This window comes from Gekko japonicus, unplaced genomic scaffold (assembly GCF_001447785.1).
Source record: "Gekko japonicus isolate JY-2015 unplaced genomic scaffold, Gekko_japonicus_V1.1 scaffold521, whole genome shotgun sequence".
Taxonomy (NCBI): domain Eukaryota; kingdom Metazoa; phylum Chordata; class Lepidosauria; order Squamata; family Gekkonidae; genus Gekko; species Gekko japonicus.
Genome location: NW_015161965.1, coordinates 235,484 through 260,898, shown reverse-complemented (window position 1 = coordinate 260,898; position 25,415 = coordinate 235,484). Strand labels below are relative to the sequence as shown.

The following is a 25,415-nucleotide window of genomic DNA, read 5'->3' as shown; positions in this document are numbered from 1 at the left end:
AAATTTTCACAGTGGTGTCACATCATGTAGGTTAAAAACTAGGGATTTAAAGCATCTTGCGCTAACACTTATAAGCTAGTTTCAATGTAATATTACCCCATCTGCAGCTCACCCCATTTTGAATTACATATTTAGTGGGAAAGACTCAAGCAAATAAAAGAGTCCTAATTTATGGAAACAGGTCAAGATCAATATTAAATTTACACTTCACACATGCTATAACTGTTACTGTACGTGCGGGCAACCTAAATTATCAGAGGAACAAAGTTTTAAAATGCTGGTAAAAATCTTCAGATTGCAACTGTCACACTATACACAGCTGTACATATTGGCAAAGCCTTTCCTATGTGGAACACCCACTTTCCAAGCTTATATAAAAAGGGGGGCAGACAGATCAATGGTGAATATAAAACAGTTAAAAATAATCATTCGTAAAAAGCATGAAGGGAGCCTCTTCTGATCCAATTTTAAAAACGGTCTAATTATCTCATTAGGACAATTAAGAGTCAACCCTACATGAGAACGATTGGCTGTAACTCATGTAAAGTTCAGCTAGAAAAGTTACTGCCAGGATACTTAAAAAAAATTATTGCCAAAGTTAAAACCTTCTATGAAAAAGAGTATTAAAAATGACTGATTCATCAAACACAGCAGCATAAAATGGGCACTTTTTGTAATGTCTGAAAAAATATCTAAAACTAATTTTTTAGAGCTTCGTCACTTACTTTTTAAGAGGGGGAAGCAGTTCAGCATTGCGAAGCATATGGCGGCAGTTGCGTGTTTTGTTTAGGTCTGCCAAAGGGCTCTGCTGTCTGCTTACGCTACACATTCACAGAACAAGAACCACCAAGATGAATTCGCAGTAATAGTGCAATTGCTTTGCAGCCCATGACTGCCAAGAGATTTACAAAAAAGAGGACTAGGAAAACCAGACAAAGAAAAGAACAACAGCAATACCTCTGAAAGTTAATGTTTGTTGAAAGGCGTTTTACAGTAAAAGTTCCATTTATAAAGTATATATATATATATATATGGCCCCCCACATTGGAGAACAGTAGAATAAGATGGTTTACCATTCTGGAGACTCGCTAAGCAGTGGGGAAAACGGCTCAGGAGGAATTCAGCTTTCTTGATCAGCTTAATGGGGGACGATGAGGAGGTAACTCAACTGGTTAGCAAAATATTTCAATAAAAACCTTTCGTGTCAAGTCCATTTAAAAACATTTTTTTTAAAGGATGATCAGCCTTTCACGCTTTGAGGTAAAAATTCAGTCCGCTGCAAAGACTGTCCTTATGAAATTTCAATTTATTGAAAACCACACAGTAAAAATGGCTCAATTGTGTGTCTGCATCAGATGTTGCTGCAAATGCTGTTTCAGGACAACCCTCCGAAGAGCTGCTGGTGGTGGCAGCCCAAAACAAAAGTGAGCCCTGACCATCAGTAGTAGTTGGCATGCCCACCCAGGCTGCCGCTCTTGCCTCAGCTCCTTGGGTACTCATCACGCAAAATACATTGTGTGCTGGGTGTCATGGTGGATCTGCACTGCCTTGGCTAGCGCTTGAGGGTCACGGCCGTTGCTCTGTCCCGACACGTGGCTGCCTTCAGCACTGTAAGAGGCAAGAGACCACTGAGTTAAAAAGCAACCTGTGCTGTAGTAGTTCAAGTTTCTGGCAATTCCCACTCTGCCACTGAAGCACGATTGGGTGACCTTGGAACAGACACTCAATCTAGCCTACCACAGAAGGCTACTGTGAGGATAAAATGAAGGGAGAAACAATGTAAGCTGCTTTGGGTCCCCCCCTGGGAAGAAAAGAGGAGTGTAAATACAAATAAAAACAAACACTGAGGCACTGTTCCTTGTCTCCTCTCAACCAACCCTACCTTGCCCCCAAGTCCCTTTTTCCAGTTATCTGTATTCACTTAGGTTTTGGTGGGTGGGTGGGGCCTCCACTTGCTACCGCTCCATCTTGAGAGGTGCCACCTGCTTCCAATACCCATTCCAGTTGGCAGCACAGAGAAAAGTGTGCACAAAATGGCATCATTGGCAGCAGAACTCACATGTAGAAAATTTCAAGTAGTGAGAATTGAGAGCCAACAGCCTCCACATACTTGTCACCTTCATCTTCAACACCAATTGTTGACCAGAAACTTGGAACAACAACAAAAAAGTCCTTACTGGACTGAGAAGCAGAGGTGGGGCAGAAAACTTTTCAGTGCTTCATTTTTCTGTGGAAATTTTCCCATTTCTGAAGATTCATTGTTTCATATAATCAATAATAGATGTCATTGTTGTTGAAATAATGTTTATTTCGTAGCATGCTGTTTTGGGGGTGACCTAAAATTAACATGCCAATGGTTTCCAGTGCTTCCCCTCATCTGCCTTAAGCAATGTAGTTTAAATGTAAAATTCCAACTAATGCAGAGCTTTATGCGCAAGGCAGAAGAGGGTAAGATATAACTTGTGCATAAAGCTCTGAATTAGTTGGAATTTTACCTTTAAACCATGAGGCTTATTCTTCTCCCAATAATATACGGCAGTTCAGGTGTCCAAATTGCTATTAGGATATAAAGTTGTCATGAGGTACTTTGTAAACTTTGTGTTATTAAGTGCTAGTCAAAACAAATGCACTAATCAGATCATGCTCTATGTAGGGCACTGGATAATGTTTCAATTCATATTTTTCTGGAAAACCCACATTACTGGTGGGAAGACCTGATCACCAATAATCTTTTATTTATACCACAGCTCTTAGAGCATTCACCCATTCAAGCAAGTGCTGAGAAGAATCCCAGATCTAGGAAAAAATCTATCTTATCATGCTCCTCCTCCAAGTGGGACTTACCTCCGTTTTACATCAGGCAGTGTACACACACACACCCCTGCCCCGAACACAATGCCAAACAACTCAATGGGACAGGATGAAGGGGCCCACTGCATCAATATTGTTGGCCCTTTTGGAGAAGGAAGTTTGACCCTCATGTCATTCAAACTATACATTTTTTTAAACTTCTGTACTAGGAGGGAAAACAGGTCTTTATGCAAGGAGATGCATGTGGACAGAGAGGGAAAAGAAAACTTTTTAGCAACACATGGGGAGGAAAAGTGTGAGACTAAGTTCTGCTTGATTCTGATGAAAACAGAATGTAACTCTGACAACTGTCCTCCGCAACAGGAGGCAAGAAGCACTCTCTTTGATGACTGGCGGCAGCTCACTTGGGCCTAAGGCAAAACTCATTCCTACCCTTGCCACCAGAAACTCCAACTAAGCATGCCAGAAACTGAACCCAAGATCTTCTCTACCACTGAGCTATGGCTCCTCCAGAAGTATCCTAAGAATTGAGCAAGCATTCCTTTAATGGCTGCTGCTCAGAGATCCCTTGAACAGGGGACTCCTTGTCTGGCTGTGCCCTGCTCAAGCGGCCTCTGCAACCCCACCATCCTCCTTAACCAGACCACTGCAAGCTGACATACAATTCTATGCTACAATACAGGAAAGGAGGAGTCCTCACTGAGGGCAGGCACACAAATGTTGCCTGTACAGCAAGAGCAAACAGTCAGCAGCGCCACACTCAACCCAAGGTTTACAATGGAAAAATATGCCTTTTTCCTCCAAAACCACAATAGAACCAGCTGAAAGCAGCTGTAAAACCATGATGAAAACAGGGTAACAAAGCTTTGAGATCACCATTCACATAGAACACAACTTAACAGATTCTTGGCATCCCCTTAACAGAAGCACACATTTTATTCCAGGCCCCTGACAACTCCTCACCTGTCATGGTCTTTGTCCACAAGATGGTACCTTGCCCTAAAAGCTACCAGCCTGGCATAGTACGCTGGAGCAGGGATTGAGACAGACCGTGTGCACCGGACATAAGTGTGACACAGCTGGTACGTCAGCAGCTGCAATTCATCAGCAGTGAAGCAGTTGTCATCCCATAAGACTTGATAGTGAGAAGGGCGGCTGGTTCCCTGTGCAGGAGAAGAGCCATAAATCCATCACAGATTGAAAACACTGATAACGCTTGATTGAAAACACTGATAACGCTTGAGAAAGATGACTAGGTACCTGTTAGAACAAAGTTTGAGTCCAGTGGCACCTTTAAGACCAACAAAGCTTAATTCTGGTTATAAGCTTTCTGTGTGCATGCGCACTTCATCAGTGATGAGTTAAACTTTGTTTGTCTTAAAGGTGTCACTAGACTCAAAGTTTGTTCTGTTGCTTCAGACCAACAAGGCTACCCACCTGAATCTATCTTCATAGCTACCTGTTAGTGATGGCTTTTGCCCCTCCTTTCTGAAAGATGCAGTTTACCCACCCAGGGACTGATAATCAGATTTTTCTGAGGGAAAGGTTTCTCAAGTCATAGGTGAATGCTGTTCCCCAAGAATAAACAGCAAGTATAGTATAGTGCAGGGGTGTCAAACACGTGGCCCGCGGGCTGGCTCCAGCTCACTCAAGGCTTCAATCCAGCCCGAGAGCAACTGACTCTGTGCTGCTTCCTGTTTCTAACATTGCAGCTCCTTTAGGCCAGTCTCTCCTATTTCCTAATTCAGATGAGAGAAAGAAAGCCTTCCCTTGATTGGCTGAGGGCTCCCCCCCCCCTCCTCTGGGGAGGGAGGGGAACAGCCAGAGAGAGGGGGGAAATGGCATCTCGTGGCACTTTTAAGAAGACCAGCAATGTTTCATTCTAGATATAAGCTTTTTCTTCTTCAGAGACAGAGAGGGAAAAGAGCCAGAGGGAGCACACCAGAAAGAGAAACAGAGAGTCCTGTATTTAAGTCCAAAAAATTTCATTCCAGGTATAAGATTTTGTGGGCAAGCACACTTCTTCAAAGAGAGAGGGGCGGGGAGGGAAAGACCCAGAGAGAGCAAGCCAGAGAGACAGCGGGGGGGGGGGGAGTCCCATGACACTTGGGGGTCCCCCTTTCCATTTCTAACAGATGGGGGGCAACAAACCTAACAGCACAGCTTGCATTCCTTATTAGTGGAAGGGAGCAAGAGTACAGCAGCACCTTAATGATTAACAAAATTTGTGGCAGAGCATGAGCTTTCATGAATCACTGCTCACTTCTTCAGATGCAGCTGGAATGTGAGTTCATCTGACCTTATATCTCGGAGAGTGAAGTGATTTCAGAAGCCAAAAGATAACAGCAGGCATTGGTAATGAGAGAAGAAACCTAGGTCTCAATGCAGTCCAGGAGGATGCATTATCTTGAGCTTCATGATCAGTTGCAATTCAGCAGTTTCTTTTTCTAATTTCCCTTTGAAATTATTTTTTAAGAGAACTGCTACTCTTAGGTCAGCAAACTGAAAGCCCTGGAAGGTTAAAATATTCATCTACCCGCTAGTTTTTGAATGTTGTGGTTTCTAATAGTGGTAGAAAGAGTAAGAGTCCAGTAGCACCTTTAAAGACTAACGAAATTGTGGTAGGGTATGTGCTTTTGTGACTCACTGCTCACTTCTTCAGACTTATTTCCATTTATTCTTTGCATCCTCCTGGACTGAATCCTCCTGTACCAAATTGAGACCTAGGCTTTCTGTCTCACTACCAATGCTGATATCTCCACGTCTCATATACAATCACACCAATGCTGATATCTCAACCCATCTGCATATCACACCTAATCCAATCAAACCTGCTATTGCCATTCAGCATCTGAAATCATCTTTATAAAGTTTATATCTCCGGTACCTTGTGTCACATTTTATGGCACACATGGCCTCGTAACAAATTAGTTCAACACTTCTGGTATGGCAGTTAGTGTGTTAGACTACAATCTGGGAGACTGAGGTTCAAATCCCTCCTCTGCCATGGAAGCTTGCTGGGTGACCTTGGGCCAGTCACACACTCTAAGCCCAACCTACCTCACAGGTTGTTGTAAGAATAAAATGGAAGATGGGAGAACTATCTAAGCTGCTTTGGATTCTCATTGTTGGGAAAAGGCTGGGGACCAATGAAGCAAATAAAACAAAAAGGGATCATCACAGTCATTCCCTCTAAGCTGTGGAGTCTTGTGAGCAAAAATTCTACTTTGTGAGCTACTAGCATTAAAGTTGTGAGCAAGCGATTACTGCATAAATTAGTTTGCTCTGGAGCCATCCTTCCTGAGCTAAGACAAAAATGTGTGAGCCAGAGGCTAAAAAACAGTGAGCTAGCTCACACTAACTCAGCTTAGAGGGAACACTGCCAGAATGCTGCTTACCTGAATTCCTGCATGGCTACAGAGGTAAAAGTCGAATTCAGAGGGGTGCGTGATGGTGCTGTCCACAGTAGTGCCTGCTGGAACATTGCCACTTTTCCCAACCTATTAGATTCACTGAGTTAATAAGCAAATCCAATTTTGTTCACAACGCAGTTTTAGAACTGTACTGAAGCAGGGTTTTTGTTGTTGTTGTTGTTTAAACTACCTTGGCCTGAGCAGCAGCATGCCCTTTACAACACCAGGCTAGCAAAGTGGGGCAAAACCCAATACCTAACTTGCAATCGGCCAGTTCCCTCCACCGGCGCCCTTTCGGCTCACACATCAGGTACAGCCAGAAGTCATGGTTGACTTCTGGCGACCCCTAATGGGGCTTGGATGTTTCAGATAGTTGGGCTTGCTATCACCTGCCTCTGTGTCCCGGCCCTGGTATTCCTTGGAGGTCTCCCATCCCAAGTACTTGCCAAGGTTGGCCACGCTTAGCTTCCAAGATCTGATGAGATCGGGCTTGCCTGGGCTTATCCAGGTCAGGGTCCTCACCACTTTTCAAATCTCTACAACAACCAAAACTAGTTGTTTACAACCAGCTACTACAAGTTCTTTGGAGGTTTTCAAACAGAGGCTAGATGGCCATCTGACAGCAATGCGGATTCTGTGAACTTAGGCAGATCATGAGAGGGAGGGCAGGAAGGGTTGCCTCAGTGCTTAGTTCTTGTGGCCCTTTCTTACACGCCCAGGGAAATGATGATTGCCACTTTGGGGTCAGGAAGCAATTTTTCTCCAGGCTGGTTTGGCCAGGGATCCTGGAGGTTTTTTTGTCATCTTCTGGGAGTGGAACAGCAGTCACTGAGGGTGTGGAGGGGGAGGTATTTGTGAATTTCCTGCCTTGTGCAGGGGGTTGGGACTAGATGACCCTGGAGGTCCCTTCCAACTCTATGATTCTATGAGTTATACTCTATTACTGGAGTACCTCAAAGATGCTACACTGTTGGGTCAGAACTTGTACTATGGCTTCAGCCTCTAAGCCACACTGAGGCTACTGGTTCTCAGTGTGGCCTTTGGGCTGGTCATAATGGGTCAGCACTAACCTAAACAGCAACATGACTGAAAGGAGATAACTGATCTAAATAAAGAAGTTAGGTTTGCAGCTTCTGCAAGATATGTCCTATTACAATCTACTGCAGCATGAGGAAAAAATGACCTTATGAAATACAGAAGCACTTCCCACCATTCCTAAAAAGTTGTATGTTACCCACCGGCAAAGTGCAGTTTTCAAATGGTTCCTCCCACTCACCCCTTTTCCCAAACCTTGCATCACCTACCCTTTCAGTTTTGTCAGCACAGAAAAGTCTTGTGTGGTGCCTTTTCTGCACAACAATGTAAGTGATTCCTGGTCTATAGTCTTCCTCCAAACTGATGCAGGCCTTCCGGATTGCTATGAGTTCTGGCCAAGCTACCTATATTGAGAAAATATTTTAGATTGATTCCCAACATTGACACAACATGGGAAAACATCCAAAGCACAACCAGCTGCTTTCTATAAAAGAAACAGGTAAGGGATCTTTCACTGCTGATCACATATAATGTTAGCAGAAACTGGATCATCAAGGTTTAAGAGCCACAAGATATAGACAGATCTCTCACACACTACCATTAAGAAAGCCTGCTGGCACAGAGCAGACATAACCAGGGAAGCAGTTTAAGCTACACAAGGAATTAGACCTTTTTGCTAGTGGTACGTTTCCATATCCAAGAGTAAGGCAGCATCTATTGCAAATATTAAACCCTCTCCTAGGCAGTTAAGGAGTTAACATAGTTTTAGGACTGAAAGACCCAACAGGAATGCTTTCTACTAAACCATATCCTAGCTACATAAGAGCTACTCATTATTTAGATTTCACACAAATTCAGACAAATGGCTTCCATTGGGAAAACCATGGTATTGTTACTTGCTTTACATGAATCCCAAGTTGTCACTCTGGAAGAAAAACGCAGAACAGTTACCCAGAATCAGGACCCATCCGATGTTTTATTGGTGTTTTCCAACATGCCAAACCTATACAAGAGAAGCAGCAGTGAAGGGGGCAGGGGTGTCCACTGGAGCTGAAAACTCTGTGGATGTCTTAGAACCTCAGAACTTTAAAGCCCTATATACAGTCAGGGGCCAGCATACCTTAGAGCACCTCTCCCCATATGAACCCTGGAGGTCACTTAGGTCTGCAAATCAACATCTCTTAGCAATCCCCAGCCCCAGGGACGGCCGACTAGCCTCGAACAGGGCCAGGGCTTTTTCGGCCCTGGCCCCTACCTGGTGGAATGAGCTCCCAGTTGAGATCCTGGCCCTGTGGGATCTTTTACAGTTCCACAGGGCCTGCAAGATGGAGCTCTTCCACCGGGATTTTGGTTGAGTGTCCCTCTTCCCACCTGGGTATCTTCCCTCCAGTGGCCTAGACCCCAATATTGGGGCACTGACGATTTTCAAGTAAGCTGACTGATGTCGGGAGCTAACTGTTGCACGGTATTTTAAGGTTTTATTGTTTTAAATGGTTTTTACTGGTTGTCTTAATGTTATTATAGTAAAAATTGTTATATACCACCCTGAGTCGCTTGTGGGGAGGGCAGTATATTTATTTAATTAATTAATTAATAAAACTGGTTCCAGCGGCACAATTTTTAAAGTGGTCCTCCCAACAGATTCTTAAAACTGGATGACTCCCACTTTTGAACAGGTGCATTTTAGCAAGACCCTCCCCCTTTTATGCTGACCAAGTGAAAATGCTGTCTCATGGCACAGGCCCTTCTCTCCACAAAAAAGTACGCTTTGCTAGAGTTTCACAAGTTTGGGGAGAAAGAAACATCCCCTCACACACACTCCAGCAAGCGCTCCCTGACCAATACCTGCTTCATCTGCCCTTCGGACACGCCTCCCCTGTAGTAGATAATCCGTGTGGGCTTGAATCGGGTGGATTTATAGAACTGGATCAGCAGCTCTCGCACCATGTTGGTCAGGTCCTGGATCACTTCCTGACTGTACAGAAGCTCCTGGGAAGTTTCCTGGCGAGAGGTCTGAACCCGCACTGTAGCACAGTAGCGACTGGGGTGGCCATCCATGCTGCCTACTACAGCAGCAATGGAAGGCTTCTTCCCATCCCCAGCAGGTGGGTGAGTGACATCTGCTCCCAGGAAGATCACCGGCTGCTGGAACACAGAGGGCCTGCTCAAATGGATGAAAAAAGAAGAGTTTCACTTCAAAACTCAGGAAGGACAAACAGCTGGACATTAATATTCTACACTTTCAGCTTAATGTAGGTGCTTGCTCACAAAAATTTAGCCCAGACGTTTTGCAGACCAAGAACTAAAGCCTGGTGTCAGAGCAACAGTGTTGTGTAATGGCTGGAAGTGTGAGATTTGGAGGTAGGTTCAAGTACCGAAATATATCCAAGCCCTGTGGGTCCTAATGCAGTTCCGCAGGGCTTGCAAGGCAGAGATGTTCTGCCAGGCTTTTCGTTGAGGACAGCAACGGGCACCACCTTACTGGCACTCCCTCCCCCCCTTCTCCTCCCCTCCCTCTTCTTTTTCTTCCTGCTCGTTTTCCATCTTCTTGAAGGGCAGGGACATAATTAGAATCTAATATATTAAATGCTGTCTGAGAACGTTTGTATTTATATATTATTTATTCATGTTTTATCATTATGTTGTTCAACATCCTGAGCCGTGTACACGCAGGGGTAGGGCGATATATAAATTTGCATTATAAATTATAAAAAAGTAGTTCAGCAACTGTTCAAGCAAGACAAGAAGCCACGTTACTTTTGTTCTGGGCTCATGGGCCAGTTCGGTATTCGGCTTGGCACAACTGAGCCGGTCAGCTCAGTTATGATTCATACTACTAGTTTCTCTGAATTCTCAGCTTTCATTTTGAAAAAGTCTGCAGTCCCTTTCACCATGAAGCAGATACAATGCGAAAAGTATCTCTCTGCAAAGAAAAGGATTAGAGTATGTTTAAAGAAATGAAACCTGGGAATTTAGAGGAACTTGAAGACTGGCGTTATAATGCTATAATATGTCAAATCGCCAATTGAGGACCAAACAAAAAAGCCCTCCAGTGGCATGGGGGAGGTGTAATGGTTGTTACAAGGGACTGAATCAAAGAAAATGAGGCCAATGTGGGTAGGAGTGTGAAGATCTGGACTTCATCTTTGTCATGTGGGTGCCACCCCAGATTTGCCACAATCTTTCACAACCATAGCAGCAAAGCAGGTTTGGGAAAGGTTGCAAGAAAGATGGTGAAAAGCAAGGAGGCACACGGATGTGGGAGAGAGAATTCCTGCTTCAAAACAGCATCAAAGCCAAGGCAAGCAAACCTGTCACTACTGTAGCATAAGAACCGAAGATAGCATGCCGTGACACATTCAAATAAAGCAACCTGCTTTTTAATTTAACTTTAACTATTGATTCAGAACACTACAAGTCTATTTAGAACAGCACATTTTGCATAGAACTGTATATCTGGAAACCCATAGCTGGAGAGGAAAAGAATGTGGCTTCGTTAGGATTCTTGCAGCACAATTTTGTGCAGCTACACATCAGTCCAAGTCCAATGATTTGAATGGGCTTGGAGTAGAGTAACTCTGTCCAAAACTGTGCTGCTGGTAACCAGATCTACATGTAGTAACAGGAAGAAAACTGGCTGTTACATGGAAAAGTGTATCATTCTGGTCACCATATAGAGATGAAAACATGAAATCAAAAAGGAGGAAAGATTTTCTGGCCCTTGGATAGCAACACAGGTGCAATCAAGGTGGAGATATGGTTCTCCACATTTTTATGCTAGAAGTGAAAATTTTTTAATGAGGCAGGATGTTCTGCAGAACTAGTAGTCTCAAGTCCTTGCATTCTAAACCAATAGCACTAATAGGTATATCAAAATCAATTGGGTATGTGCCTACTACATTCAGACCTTTCAACAAGGTTTAAGTGTAATCTGACCTTTGATGAGGTACAAGAACATTGTTTATTCCTCCAAGCTTTGCATTAATCTTCAAACAGAGATTCGACAGAGTCTGTGGAGAGGTTTTGACAACATTCTTCACCTGAACACATTGGGTGGCCATGCCTAGGAGAGTATCTCCAACACGCTTGACTTCAGCTGAAAAGGAAAACAAGAAGCCCCTTTACATGATATTCCACCCACTTTGTGGTTAGACGGGCTGGATACAACATTCTTCACCTGAACACATTGGGTGGCCATGCCTAGGAGAGTATCCCCAACACTTCAGCTGAAAAGGAAAACAAGAAGTCCCTTTACATGATATTCCACCCACTTTGTGGTTAGACGGTCCGGATACTCTGCTCTCATATACATTTGAAAGAACCAGTTCTTTTATTAAGTTCATATAAGCAAACAAGAAAAAAATGCATGTGCCCAAATTTAAACACCAAAAATCAATTATTTAATAAATTGTATAGATATGACATATATAGTACTATGACACAATAAACGGACAGGTAGAAATTCACTGGTAAAGTTAATCACAGGTAGAAATCCACAGGTGGAGTTTTTCCAAAAACAATTTGAATTAATAAATTCAAAAAAGTCCTTGAACTGTAAGAATGTGGTAGTGTTTCTGCCAGCTGACTCAACGGATCCCCGGTTATAAATCTGTTTCAATCCTTTTTTCGAGAATCATGCTGAATTCAACATTTCTACAAATGCTCTGGTTGTGCAGCTTGTTCCATGGCAGTGGAGGCTAAAGAAATATCTAATAGTATTGGGGAGACTCTGAAAATTAATAGTTTTATTAATTTGTTGGTGTTTAAATTTGGGCACATACATTTTTTTCTTATTTACATATATTGCTGTGCCACTGCTTTTCATCTTGTATCCCAGTTCATAGAAGCATACTGCAAATGGAGAAGTTATGCTGATTAGCCAAAGAGTATCATTATGCACGTATCATCAGTCACAGTGATTGTTCTATTACTGTTAGTTAAACAGTCAAGGTCTTCTCCCCCCACTTACCATAAACTGGTGTCTTTCCTGGGAGAATCACGACTATTAGCTGCAAGCCAACATAAGTTAACTTCAAGTGTTTGAACATGGGCTCCACGCTGTCTGCACCCTGTGCATATTTACAGAAGCACGGCTGACCTTGGATCGGCATCCCTGCATCCTTGGAGATCTTCCGCAGCTGGTCAGTAAAACTCCTATATAACAAATTCAAATGAGGTCACACAGGTACTGTAAAAGTCAACAGTTCAAAATCCCATGGGTCTTCCATCAATGGTATTATGGTTAAACAAACTCCTGGAAAAGAAATCTTAACGGACATTAGCCATGGTATCTAATGGAAACAGCTAAATACATGGACTGAATACCAGATGCTGGGGTCAGCCATCTCTCCTTTAGTGTACACCAAGTCACCTGGTTAGCCACTGTTGGATACAGGGTACCAGATGAGACAAGACCTTAATGTGATCCAGCAAGGAATTCTTAAGCTGTTGACTTGCAATTTCTCAGATTCAATTTCAAGAGTCAAAGCTCCATCACACAAGTGATTGTATGCTGTCTAGCGTACAATCCAAAAGAAATGTAGACTTCTGTCCAGTCAGTTCACTGATTTCGCCTTCATAGTTGACTGCTGACAGCACAAGACTGCTCAATAAAGAGTCACCAGAATCAGCTGCAAAAGAAAGAAAAAAATCACTCTGTTCAAAACATTATTACTTACTTTAACAAGTCTTCCCGGCATTGCTTCTGAGGAGCGAAGCAGGCAACAGCCCAGACTTTAATCTCAATACCAGCATAGAACTGCTTTCCTCTCATATCCCAAACACCTTGATTTGGTGTAGCAACAGTCTTGTTCTAAAGGAAGATAGAAAAATAAATTTCTACCAGCAATATTTTAGCAGATGTATATGGGAATAGTTTGTACAGGTGTTCAGTAGATATTTTAGCTTTATCTTTGCAGCACAACTTTCTTATTTTAAAAAATAGTCATCCATCTCAGGTTTGAGCAATCAAAAATGTAACTAGCAATTAAATGCTGCCCGACTATTTGCATAGTGCCCATTTTTGTGCAAACTGTTGAGAACTTACCCGGCCTCCATACTGTAACATTGGTGCAGGCAACACCCTGCCTGTCAATTCTGTCATTTCATTATGGACGACAATCCCAAATTCTTTCAGATAGGGATCAGGTCCACCCACCATGCTATTACTCTTCACCTGGAGATAGAGAGCAGCTCATGAGCACAAGTCTTCTCTGAATATTTCTGTACAAGCCAGTCTTCAGACCAAAGCCAATTAATTCCATTAGTTTCCATTAGTTTCATTGGTCATTAGTTTCCTTAGACACAGATGTACAGATGTGCCTAAGTAGATCACAGAAATGGGTTATCTGAGACCTAGCACGGTGCAGTGTTTAAGAGTGTCAGACTAGGATCTGGGAGAAGCAGGTACAAATCTCTGCTCTGCCACTGAAGCTTGCTGAGTGACAGTCACACACTCTTAGCCTAATCTACCTCACAGGGTTGTTGTGAGGATATAGCAGGGAGAGAAGAACATAAGCTGCTTTGGGTCTCTCTGGGGTGAAAGGCAGGGTATAAATGAAGTAAATAAAGACAGTCACAGAAGTCATTATTTGACATTAACACACTTTATGCGCTCCAGACCATTCAAAGTGGTGCACTTGAAAATCCTCCCCCCCCCCCGCCCCGAATATGAGAAACCCAATGGGGCTAAGAATAGCCTCTGACACTGAACACAAGGAAGCAGTTCGGAACAGTGAAGACAGACCTGTCCTGAGAAGCACACTGTGACTCATGGTTGCAGATTCTTTTTTTCCACCATAAGCACAAGCCAAAGTTACTCACTAGTCTACTGATTTCTTCCTGCCTGTCAGGTGCAGATCGTGCCGTTGCCTTGATCATAGTTGATGTCTGATTGTCTGTTAGTTTCTTGATACAACGCTGGCCTGCCACTATATTACACACCTAGGATCAGAAAGAAAGCATGAAGGGGAGCATGTTGCAATACAATGGAACTGAGGAAATAAAACTGCCAAATTATTTTACCTCAAGGGGTAAATATGTATGTTTCTGCTCCTGCCCCACTTGGAGGCATGGAAGATGAGGATATTTCAACTGCAGACTGTACTTCTGCTTAAAATACTGAGCTACTGTACATTCCATAGCCTGTCCATTTTCCAACTGCAAAGGGAACCTGGGAGAGAAGATGCATTGCTCTGATCAGTTTTCATAAGAAATAAGTCTTGTATCATGTAACTTGAATATTCTTTTCTAACTTCATCCATTTTGTATAATTCAAAAGTGCATTATGTAAGTTAGAATATACAACTATTACATATACAAATATGTAAATCAGAATATACAATTTTGGTCTTGGGGTATTTGACAATGCGAAGAGAAATCATTTGTCATTTAACAGTATTTACTACTCCCAAGTACTTCAGAACTTGGATGGAATTATAAACAGATACCTATTTTTCAAAAGCTATCCAAGCCTAATTATAAAGATGTCAACTTAAGTTTGTTTAGTTATGCCATATCTTCATACCTCTCTATAAAAGTTACTCATTCCACAAGGAGAAGAGGAAGTATGAGCAATCTGAATTTTAAAACTACTGGACAGGCATTCTTTTCAAGTTAAAAGCAAAGCAAGAAAGGCCATACTTACGTTTGGTGGCTGGCTGGTCGCCTAGTAACATTGCAAACTCTGTATTTTCTCTTCATCTGACCACAGTGAGTAACCTCTACTTTTAGACCTGCAAATTCAGGCGGGAAATAAATTTGGAAAAGTGGTTTGGTCTCTCATATGGGATGCCATGTCCCAAATGCCCACTCTCTAAATAAATAAAAGCCACTATCTATTATGGGGCTACCATAAAGTCTACTTTACATGGATTTATATATCTCAAAAGCTCTGGATAGATTACAGTCTCAACACCATAATGTACACAAGATTAGAAAGAAAATATATAATGAAGCTCCACACCTATTGCAAGATTAGCTAAAGATACCTTATCAGCCCAAATTAAAAGGTCAGGAACTTCTAAACACTGCTCAAGTTAGTGCATGGCTCATGGGCAAACAAATTCCACAGAATAAGCAATAGAATCTGTATACTGACGAATTGTACAGACATATGCCATGACTGTCAAAGCAATTATGGCTGTGGACCCAACATTCATTTTCAGCTACAAAGATAGGAATACACAAATCCGCCCCCCGCCCCCCAATCTTGCTACTAGTTCATCATATATCCCTTTCAATATATATATATAAAAATGTTTGTTCAGTTCAAAACACTCACCTCTAATTTCTTTGGTAAACTTAACACGCTGGGAATCTGTAAGGGGCTTTGTTTGTTCATTGATGTTCTGAATGTCTAAGACCTCACACATGAACTCAATAATGGGTTGGGCACGGTAGAAAGCAGTTGCTGATACTATAACAAGAGGGGGGAAAGGATACTAAGACCAAGTTGGTGGGAAAATCTTATAGTCATTTAAACAAGAAGGTTCTCACGTACCATCTATGTTGAGCATCATGTTCCACATAGCGGGCCTGACAGATTGGTGGAATCCAAACCAGACCTCCCGGCCACCTCCCAAAGGGTGGTAATAACCTTCTGGGGGAGAGAAGAAGGAACGGCCCACTGGGGTGTACCTAGTGAGAAGGAATTCCAGAGTAATAGTCCATTGCAACAAACATCAACAAAGATTCTTGTTGCACTTCAAGATTAACATATTTATCACAGAACAAGCCTTCATGAGCTAGAGCCATTTTATGAATCTAAGCAGGCCCTAACCCATAAAGACTGCAAAGGGGTAGGCATATTAGTTGTAGCAAAATAAAATGAAAGTCCAGTGGTACCTTAAAGACTAACAAATCTTACTTCAATATGAGTTTTCATGAGCCACAGCTTTATGAAGTGTGAGTTGAGGGGTAAGTAAGGAATCTATAGTAAAGGGTATATGGATAGATGTGATATCATAAATTTGTTGAACAATCATGTACTAGAATGCCTGGACTTATTTACAACTCCACCGACACAGGAGAAATCTTGTAGTACTTTAAAGGCTGTTTTCATGAGCCACAGCTCATGAAACAGCCTTTAAAGTACTACAAGATTTCTCCTGTGTCGGTGGAGTTGTAAATAAGTCCAGGCATTCTAGTACATGATTGTTCAACAAATTTATGATATCACATCTATCCATATACCCTTTACTATAGATTCCTTACTTACCCCTCAACTCACACTTCATAAAGATTTAATTGCCCTCCTTTGCGCAGCGGCCAGGATTCTAATAGCCAAATCTTGGAAACATTCCACGAATTTAATTGTTAATGAATGGTTGTTCAAAGCGTGTGAATTTTGCCTAATGGGCGTCAGGAGCAGGTAGTCCAGGATCGGAACCTGTGCTGGTGCCTGCTCCGCTGCCTCCATCTCCGTTCTCCATCCCGTTTGCCGGGTTGGATGATGTGAGAGTCCTGACAATATGTCAGCCCCCAGAGAAACCACTCTTTACTCAATATTCCTTAAGCAATGTTTATTAGTAAGATTTGGACTTCTGTAAAGGTCAACACCTCTATCAGGACTAATGAGCATAAGCAAGGGATCGATAATTGGGGAATACGTCACATGCACCCACATCAGGCATACGTCACATGCGTCACATGCACCCACATCAGGCCCGTAGCTAACAACGTTTTGCTCAGGGGACCAATGTTTTTCTCAGGGGGCCAGTGGGGCCTGCCATTATACGTCTGTGCGGTACTGCCACACACCCTGACCCGCCGCCGCTCACCTGCGCAGTGCCTCCATGTCCCGCTCAGCCCATCCCAGCAGAGGCCAACGGTTCACACCTGCCCGAGCACACAGGATGCGACTCATGTCCTTGACATCGACAACTAGTTTGTGGTTTCTTCTCCCCTCACCATTCGCTCCTTGGCAGAGAAGGATTCCTTCCCTCTGCCCCCGGCTGGCATTGCCCTCAAAGCCTCACACACACACACACACACACCCAAGCCAGTTCTGGGTCAGGCCCCCTCCCCACCTCCTCCTCCTCCAAAGGGCTTGCCTTGCTGGAGATGCCCTGTTCACCCCCACAGAGGCCCTTTAAGGCATGTGAGGGAGAGCACGCAAGAGAGAACCTCTGCCGGTGCATCACTAACAACTCCTCCATTAACAATCACCACCTCGCCTCCTCCTCCATGGCTAAAGGGCGTGTGGGTGGGCGTGCGCTATGCCGAGCCAGGGGAGGGGAGTTAATGAGAAAAGCAGGCAAGCCAAGCAGCAGCCTGGAGCTCGCCAGCTACTAGGAAGACAAGGAGGAAAGCTTCAAGCAGCAGCAGCGGTTGGATGCCGGCAGCAGCCAGTCCCTGAATGCCCGGCTTCTTCCACAGAGTCTGTGCATGCCCCAGGACCAAACCCCGCCGCAGGCTTGCTTGCTTGCCTGGGCTGACTTCACCTTAAGCTCGGCCGTCTGGGGGGGGGGAGAGAAGTGATCGATTGGGGGAGGGTGCCCACAAAAACTGGGGGGGGGGCAGGCCCCATGGGACCCACGTTAGCTACAGGCCTGACCCACATGCCTTACCATAGGTCATGAAAGAATATGAGACCCTGCTAGCTTAGTCTAAAGTCTTATCTCTCCCAAGGACACAACTCCAGTTGTATCTGGGAATGGTCTGGGGGCTGCTTCGGAAGAATTACGAGCTGTGCCTCCTCACACCTCCACACCTCGTTCCCCCCACCCCCCCCCCCCCAGGAATGTCAGGGAGGAACGATAAGGGCAAGGAGCAAAGACAGATGTGCAAAGCGAGCAGAGTTACAAAAGCAGAGGCCGAGCGTTAATATCCTGGGTGCCAGGAGGACAGGGGATCCAGGGTACACAGCCGAGTAACATCATCAATACAGGTCTGAGTCTGACGACTTCCCCTGATTTCTAGTGAGAATGGGTAAGTCTATACATCAGTTTTCATTTTTCAGACAGACTTTGCAGATAGGTAGGAGACTGCTAGCACTCAAAGGGTTTGCAATATTTTGTCAGTGAGTTACAGCTGACAGAGCAAAAAGTGTGGAACAAATTTTCAGGCTCTGATACACTGCAAATATCAAAGTTTTTTTTAATTTACCAGCTATTTCACCAACATGATGTGAAAGACACAGCTAAACTAGCTTCCTCCCTGCACAGAACAGACCGATTAGAAAGATACCAGAAGAACTCACCTCATAGAGGGAAGGTGCCGGGTAATGACATCAAGTGCCTGTACAGAGTCTTCTGGGACTTCATTCAGATGCCCTGCCAGAGCTTCCAGAAGCAGCTGAAGGCTGACCACAGACACCCACTGAATTGACACTTTAAAGGTTTGGTCTTTGCCTTCACCTGGAAGAGTGACCTCCATGTCCACCTAAAGGAAACACAGTCATTAAGTATCATTAAGCTATACAGTTGATATGGAAGTAGATTTTTCTAACTTTATTAGTACTAAATTTCTTCAAGAGAGAACAGCTTGACAAGTCAGCATAGCAGGTTCACAGAAACTTGATCCAGACCACCTAAGGAATTAGGGCTATTTTAGCTGCACCGGATTACATCTGCAGCAGAAGTATTTTCACTCTTTCTCCATTTACAGCTCTGAAGGACTTGAAGCACTTAAGTGTTGGGATGTTGCAATGTTCTTCGCCCCAGAATGAGTTAAAAAATCATGAAGACTATTACCAATCCTGAAAAGTACAACAAGTGTTAGTTTAAGAATGAATCAAAAGCCCTTTGGCAAAGCCCAAGGGAAAAATGATCCTATCCAGACAGGAAACAGATCCTATTCAACATTTCTTGCCTTCTCCCACAAAGAAAGATCACTTGATTCAGACATAATGCCAAACCATACTAGTTTGCAGGGTAAGAACAAGCAATGACAATTAAAAAAAATGGCTTGTTGCAAAAAAGAATATACATTTGAACCAAACCATTCCCAATGGCCTTTAAATTCCCTTGAGCTTTCTGCAGAACGTTCTGCTTACATGTGTTTAAAAACTGATACTAATTAATATTCTACATTCCTGCAGTATGCTCACAGTTAAGTTAAGCATCATATCCTGAGGATGTAGGTGTGCTCAGCCTTGGAGCATAGCATCTCAAAAGATTTGTCACCTACCCTATCCCTGCCAATGGGCAGAGGATGTGCAGTGTACATGTTCCTTTTACCATCATATCCAGGCTGCCGATCCCCAAATATCTGCATCTTGAAGTGTCTCACCATAGTATCCACCACTTCCCTAGAAAGAATTGCCAATTACACAGAGGTTAGTATGAAGGACAAGCCAAATTACAGGCACACACATTTATAATACTGGAAGCCTCCATGCCAAGATTGGGGGGGGGGGGGCTCTAAATCTGAGTGGGGGGGGGGGGTGCTTATCAGTGAAGGAGACTGTCAGTGGGATACAATAATCCCTAAATATAAGCACAACAGAAAGGACAAGAAAGATATACTGGGGGGGGGTCTGCAAACGAGAAGGATTAGAGAGCAAATAAAATTAGAAAACAAACTCCTCTACAGTTGTTGAGGGTAGAAATACCAGGCCATGAAAGTAACATAGTATTGGAATGCATCATTACCTTTTCCTGACTGTGGGTGATTTTAAGAAAGACAAATCAGAAAGCCCTAAGAGACAAAGCACAGTCACAATAGTTGACTTCAACTGCCCACATGCTGACTGGGTAAACAAACTTTTAGGTCAAGACAGAGTAACTTTCTAGATACCATAAATGCTTATGCCTTGGAACCATTAGTCATGGAACTGGCTACAGGGAAGAAAACCTTGGACAATTCCAAATGGTTTCCAGAACCAGGTGTGAGATATAAACACGGGAGAAATGACTGGAAACAGTGGCCACAGTGCTATCAAATTCAAAATATTTGGGAAATTGCCCAAGAAACCCAGCACAGTTATATTTGTTTTTAAAAGCAAGTTGTTCTCAACAATGGCCACGGCAGGGTGGAGTTCAGAAACTCAGAAATTGTCTGAAGCTCAGAGAGAAATGTATGTCACAGGTTAGAAAACAACAGCAAATACAAAATGATGCCAGTACAGTTAATAACCTGAGGGAAGTTCTAGGGCACAAAAATGTTTCCTGTAAATATTGGAAGTCTTGGCAAAAAAGGAAAACAGAGCAAAATGCCAGCAAAATTTAGGAGAATGTTAAAATCTTTAGAACAGGGAGACGTTGAGCTACTAGACAAAGAAGCTGAAGGACAACAGGGGAACTGCAGGGAAGACTTTCTTTTCAGCTTCTTGTCTTCCTTGATGAGGATGCTGGGCAGATATCCATACCAGAACGGCTATTTCTGGGGAGGATTTCTGAAGCAGTCCGATGAAAGATGAAATTCTGTGGCAAACAGATCAAAAAGTAACATTCCTAGTCCTGGATAACACACATCTGAGAGTTCCTAAAGAACTTAAAGGTGACATTGCTGATCTTGCTAAACAATGGACTACCCATCTCTAAAAGCAGCACCATAATAGAGGATTACAAAGTACCAAACGCAATGTCAGTTTTTAAAGCATGAAGTCAGGAAATCACAGATCAGTTAGCCTAATGGTGTTGAGTCAAATGAAAGAAAACATTAAAGACAGATTTATTATGCATCTAGATTAAAGTCTTCTGAGGACGATCATCTTGGTTTCTGCAAAGTCCTGCCCCACTACCTTTTGGAGTTCTTTGAAAATGCCAACAAGTATGACACAAAAAAACTCTGGCAGATATATATTTGGGATGCCTTAAAAGCTTTTGAGAAAAAGTCTTTCATCAAAGGCTCAACAGATTTGGCAGTCAAAGGACAGGTTGGTAACTGGTTCAAGAACAAACAAATGCCGGTGCGGCGCGGCAACAGGCATTTGCTCGGGTCGCTCCTGAGGCGCCCGATCCTCTTTCGCTGCTTTTGGAGTCTCCCGGGTCCTTTTCCGGGAGGATTCCACCTGGCCCCTTGGAGGGGAGTCGGGTAGCAGAAGGTTTGCATTCAGTCACCCCCGCACCCAGCAAATGGGGGGGCGAGATCGTGCTACCTTGAGGCAAGAGCATCGGATGGAGCAAGACATGGCCGCCATGTCTTGCAGAGCCGCGGCCAGCCGTTTTAGAGACTATTGTTGATTTGCAAAGTGTAGCATACAGCAAAGAAACATAAGTGGGGAAGACAGTGTGAGTACAAGTCCAAGCTTCTTTTTTCTTTTATCCTGTTGACTTTGGATGGGAGACCCCCCTCTTGAAAGTGTCCTAACATTTGACTAGTGGCGAAGAAGAGAGATTGGAGCACATGATGATCTTTAGGGGGTGTTTAATAACTCCAGAAAGGAACATAAAAGAAATGGAGGAAACGGAAGAAACAGAGTGATGACTATCTACAAAAATTACACAACTGACCTATGAACAATTTTAAAAACTCTTGTGTGATGAGATTCAGCAAGCATTTAAATCAACATGTGACAGTTTAACGGAGAAGCTAGGGAATGTCTGTAAATTTGGAGGAAGAGGGGGAGTCCTTGTTTCCACAACAGGAGGTCAACAAAGAAACTTGGATAATAACTTTACCAAGAAACTGTGAAAGAAAAACTATTCAAACGCTTAGTTCATTAACTCTTAATGAAGAGGGGCAAGATGTACTATATAGTGAGCACTCTAAACTTGTAAAGCGAAGAAGAGGGAAGCTCATGAAGAAACGTAAAGAATATATTAGAGTCAGCAAAAGTCTGGAAATTACTAGAAAGCTACTCCTTACAAGTGACTTGAAAATTAAATGGCAAGACTTGGAAATGGAATTTCACACCTATAAAGAATTAAGACATTTTAAAATGGTTTTGGTGAGAAAGAAATTATCAAGAATTTAAAAAAGGAAAATGCAATATGAGTTGAATTTAGATTAAACTTTTACCCCTCCCCCTTTGTGAATATGGATATGTAATGATGGAGTTTAAGCTGTGAAGGTGAAGGTGTAAGGACAGAATTTGGAAAGCAACTTTAATTTTTGTTTTTGTAGCTTTAAATTGATGTGTAAAGAGCTTAACCTATGGCAACCTTAAAATAATTACAGGCAACTTAATCTTAGAACCCTACCTTTCTCAAATAATTATTTTACCGGCTGTAATTAGGTGGTGAAAAATTTTCTTATACGAATAGGTATAAGTATGATATAGTAGCATATCTGAAAATGTAAGATGGTTATATTCTAAGTTGTGATTTAACGATAATAGGTGAGAAGTCAATGGCTGCCAGTAGGAACGTCTGTTGCAAATGGTGAACAGGTGTTGGAAATTAGTGATATAAGCAGGAAACAATAGTGCAAGAAAAGAAAAATATAGAAAAATATGGTGTGATTTGATTTTTTTCCTTTTCCTTCCTTCTTAAGTTAGCACAATAATAATTAAAATTTTGAGATGAACTGTAGTGAATTTTATATGTTGAAGGTGATGTATTAAAGGTGGTTATATTGCTTTGTTTAAATAGCAAGTATGTGGAATGGAAGGATTAAAGGGTAGATGGTACAAGTGGATTGGAAAATATTTACTTGAAAAATTAAGTACTGGAAGCCTGGTTATTTGGAAATAAGGTGTTGTTAAGTGTAAACAAAAAATAACTTGAACTAAAGTGATATTATGTCAGGGCTTGTTATAACAGTTTATTAGGAGAAGAAGTATAATTGAAGAGTAAGTTATCTGAAGGTTTGGGGAAGGTATGATAAGCTATAGTATAAACTCAGGAAGAGTATAACTAATTTGGAGTTGTGACATTGTGTTAGATTTATTTGGAAGTAGGGTATTGAGATAACAAAGATGTGTAAAAGTTAATTTGAATTAAAGTAATATTATAGTTGAAGCATATTTGGAAGGTTCTTGTTTTGTTTGTTTTTGAAGGTTTAGGGAATTTATGATGAGTTAAAATATAAAGATGGAAAATTATAATTTGGAGATGTGAAGTAGGTAGACAGTAGAATATTTGGAAATAAGATGCTGAGATAGCAAAATGATAGGAATTTAAAAAATAGCATGAATTAAAATATTAGGTTTGGGCTTGTTATAATATAATATGTAAAGATGCAAAACGGAATTATTATTGCAAGTTATACAAATGTTTTGTGAGTTTATGATGAGTGACAATTTGAGGATGGGAAAATTAAAACCAATTTGAAGTTGTAACAGCATGTTATGCTTTGCTAAGACATTGTAGAGAGGATATATATTTGTCTCGCTTTGTCTTTGTGTGTTTGAAAACCTAATAAATATATAATAATAATTTTAAAAAGAACAAACAAAGCAGAAACAGGAGTAAAGAGCTCCAGAACACTCTCTCTCAAACAAGGTGACAAAATGGCAAATAAGGTTCAATGGAAATCAGTGCAGAGTGGTGCAACAAGGGGATGTGTCAAGGATGGGCGAGTGGGCGTCAACATGGCAAATGGGGTTCAATGTGGCCAAGTGCAAGGTGATGCACATTGGAGCCAAAAATCCTAAATATAAATACACATTGATGGGGTCTGAACTGGCAGAGACTGAGCAAGAGAGAGATCTTGGAGTTGTAGTGGATAACTCACTGAAAATGTCGAGACAGTGTGTGACTGCAATAAAGAAGGCCAATGCTATGCTGGGGATTATTAGGAAGGGTATTGAAAACAGATCAGCCAATATAATAATGCCCCTATATAAATCAATGGTGAGACCTCATTTGGAATACTGTGTGCAGTTCTGGGCACCACACCTTAAAAAGGATATTATAGCTTTGGAAAAAGTGCAGAAAAGGGCAACTCGAATGATAAAAGGGTTGGAACACTTTCCCTATGAGGAAAGGTTGAAGCGCTTAGGGCTCTTTAGCTTGGAGAAAAGACGACTGAGGGGTGACATGATCGAGGTTTATAAGATTATGCATGGGAAAGAGCAGGTAAAGAAAGAGGTACTTTTCTCCCTTTCTCACAATACAAGAACTCGTGGGCACTCCATGAAACTGCAGAGCGGTCGGGTTAGAACGGATAAAAGGAAGTACTTCTTCACCCAAAGAGTGATTAACACATGGAATTCACTGCCACAGGAAGTGGTGGGTGCTACAAGCATGGACGGCTTCAAAAGGGAATTAGATAAGCATATGGAGCAGAGCTCCATCAGTGGCTATTAGCCACAAGGTATAGCTAGGGGCTCTGGGGCAAGTGATGCTCTGTCTTCTTGGTGCTTGGGGGGGGTCAACAGTGGGAGGGCTTCTAATGTCCTGGCCCCACTGCTGGACCTCCTGATGGCACTGGTATTTCTGGCCACTGTGTGACACAGAGTGTTGGACTGGATGGGCCTTTGGCCTGATCCAACATTGGCGTCTCTTATGTTCTTATGTTCTTAACATTGGGGCAATATACACTGATGGGTTCTGAATTGCTTATTGTGAGTCAGGAAAAAGACCCTGGGATCAGAGAACAGCTCTAAGCAAACTTTATCCAGCATGTGATGACAGGAAAAAGGTAAGCATCATACTAATAATTAATACTCGAAAATAAAAATGTCACTGTCATTAACTGAGGACAGGTCTGTCATCAGCTATTAGCTATGAGATCTCCATGATCACTGGCTATGAAATCTCCATGATCATTGGTAGCATGCCACTGAATAGGGGCTGCAAGGGTGCAACAGGGAACATTCCTGTCTTTGTGCCTTATCTATGGACTTCCTAGGGGAAATCTAGTTGTCAGTTGTGGTATTCTGAATATGGACCTTGGATATGATCCAGAAAAGTTCCTAATTTTTGTCACAAATGTTTATACATATTTTATTTGCCTGAAAATGAGAGGCACATAAATTTAGTCAAAGAATAAGGTAGTGTCTACATAATACCAGCTTCTCATCAGGTATGTTGCCAGGTTGGGTACAGGAACATTCCATGGTTCTTGTGGTTCTCAAACAACTAATTTTAGTATTCCAAAACTTACTGTACATTTTAGTTTTTCACTCAAGCCACCTATTGAAAAATGTACAATAGCTGGAGAATAGTTATGAATGTTCTGGATGCTATCAAGTTAGCCATACCTGTTCACCCTCCGGGGACGCTTTTCTGGTTTGATATCCACATCATAATGATAAACGTCAATTTTAGGGATCTGCACCTGGAAATGATTGGCTAAGAGACGGATTGGTTTCCCAACTGTCCCCAG

General features: G+C 42.4%; 1 protein-coding gene across 1 annotated transcript; it reads right to left on the bottom strand.

Annotated features, from left to right (window-relative positions):
• Positions 1 to 1,104: 1,104 nt before the first annotated feature.
• Positions 1,105 to 25,415, bottom strand: AGO4 (argonaute 4, RISC catalytic component). Its single transcript, XM_015429623.1, has 17 exons — positions 25,291 to 25,415; positions 19,389 to 19,509; positions 18,460 to 18,641; positions 15,760 to 15,896; positions 15,541 to 15,675; positions 14,905 to 14,992; positions 14,283 to 14,430; positions 14,082 to 14,201; positions 13,306 to 13,434; positions 12,938 to 13,071; positions 12,229 to 12,413; positions 11,196 to 11,355; positions 9,105 to 9,420; positions 7,529 to 7,663; positions 6,210 to 6,311; positions 3,775 to 3,974; positions 1,105 to 1,608 (listed from the first exon to the last, which is right to left on the bottom strand). The coding sequence occupies exons 2-17, from the start codon at positions 19,491 to 19,493 to the stop codon at positions 1,500 to 1,502; spliced, it is 2,385 nt and encodes a 794-aa protein (XP_015285109.1). The 5' UTR covers positions 19,494 to 19,509; positions 25,291 to 25,415; the 3' UTR covers positions 1,105 to 1,499.

Excerpts from the sequence above, each read along its gene's own strand:
- AGO4 (XM_015429623.1), bottom strand. The coding sequence starts at position 19,493 with ATGGTGAGACACTTCAAGATGCAGATATTTGGGGATCGGCAGCCTGGA. Across the intron at positions 13,435-14,081 it reads AGGAAGAAATCAGTAGACTA|GTGAAGAGTAATAGCATGGT; the intron begins GTGAGTAACTTT and ends CTCTATCTCCAG. Across the intron at positions 7,664-9,104 it reads CCGAAGGGCAGATGAAGCAG|GTAGCTTGGCCAGAACTCAT; the intron begins GTATTGGTCAGG and ends TTCTCAATATAG.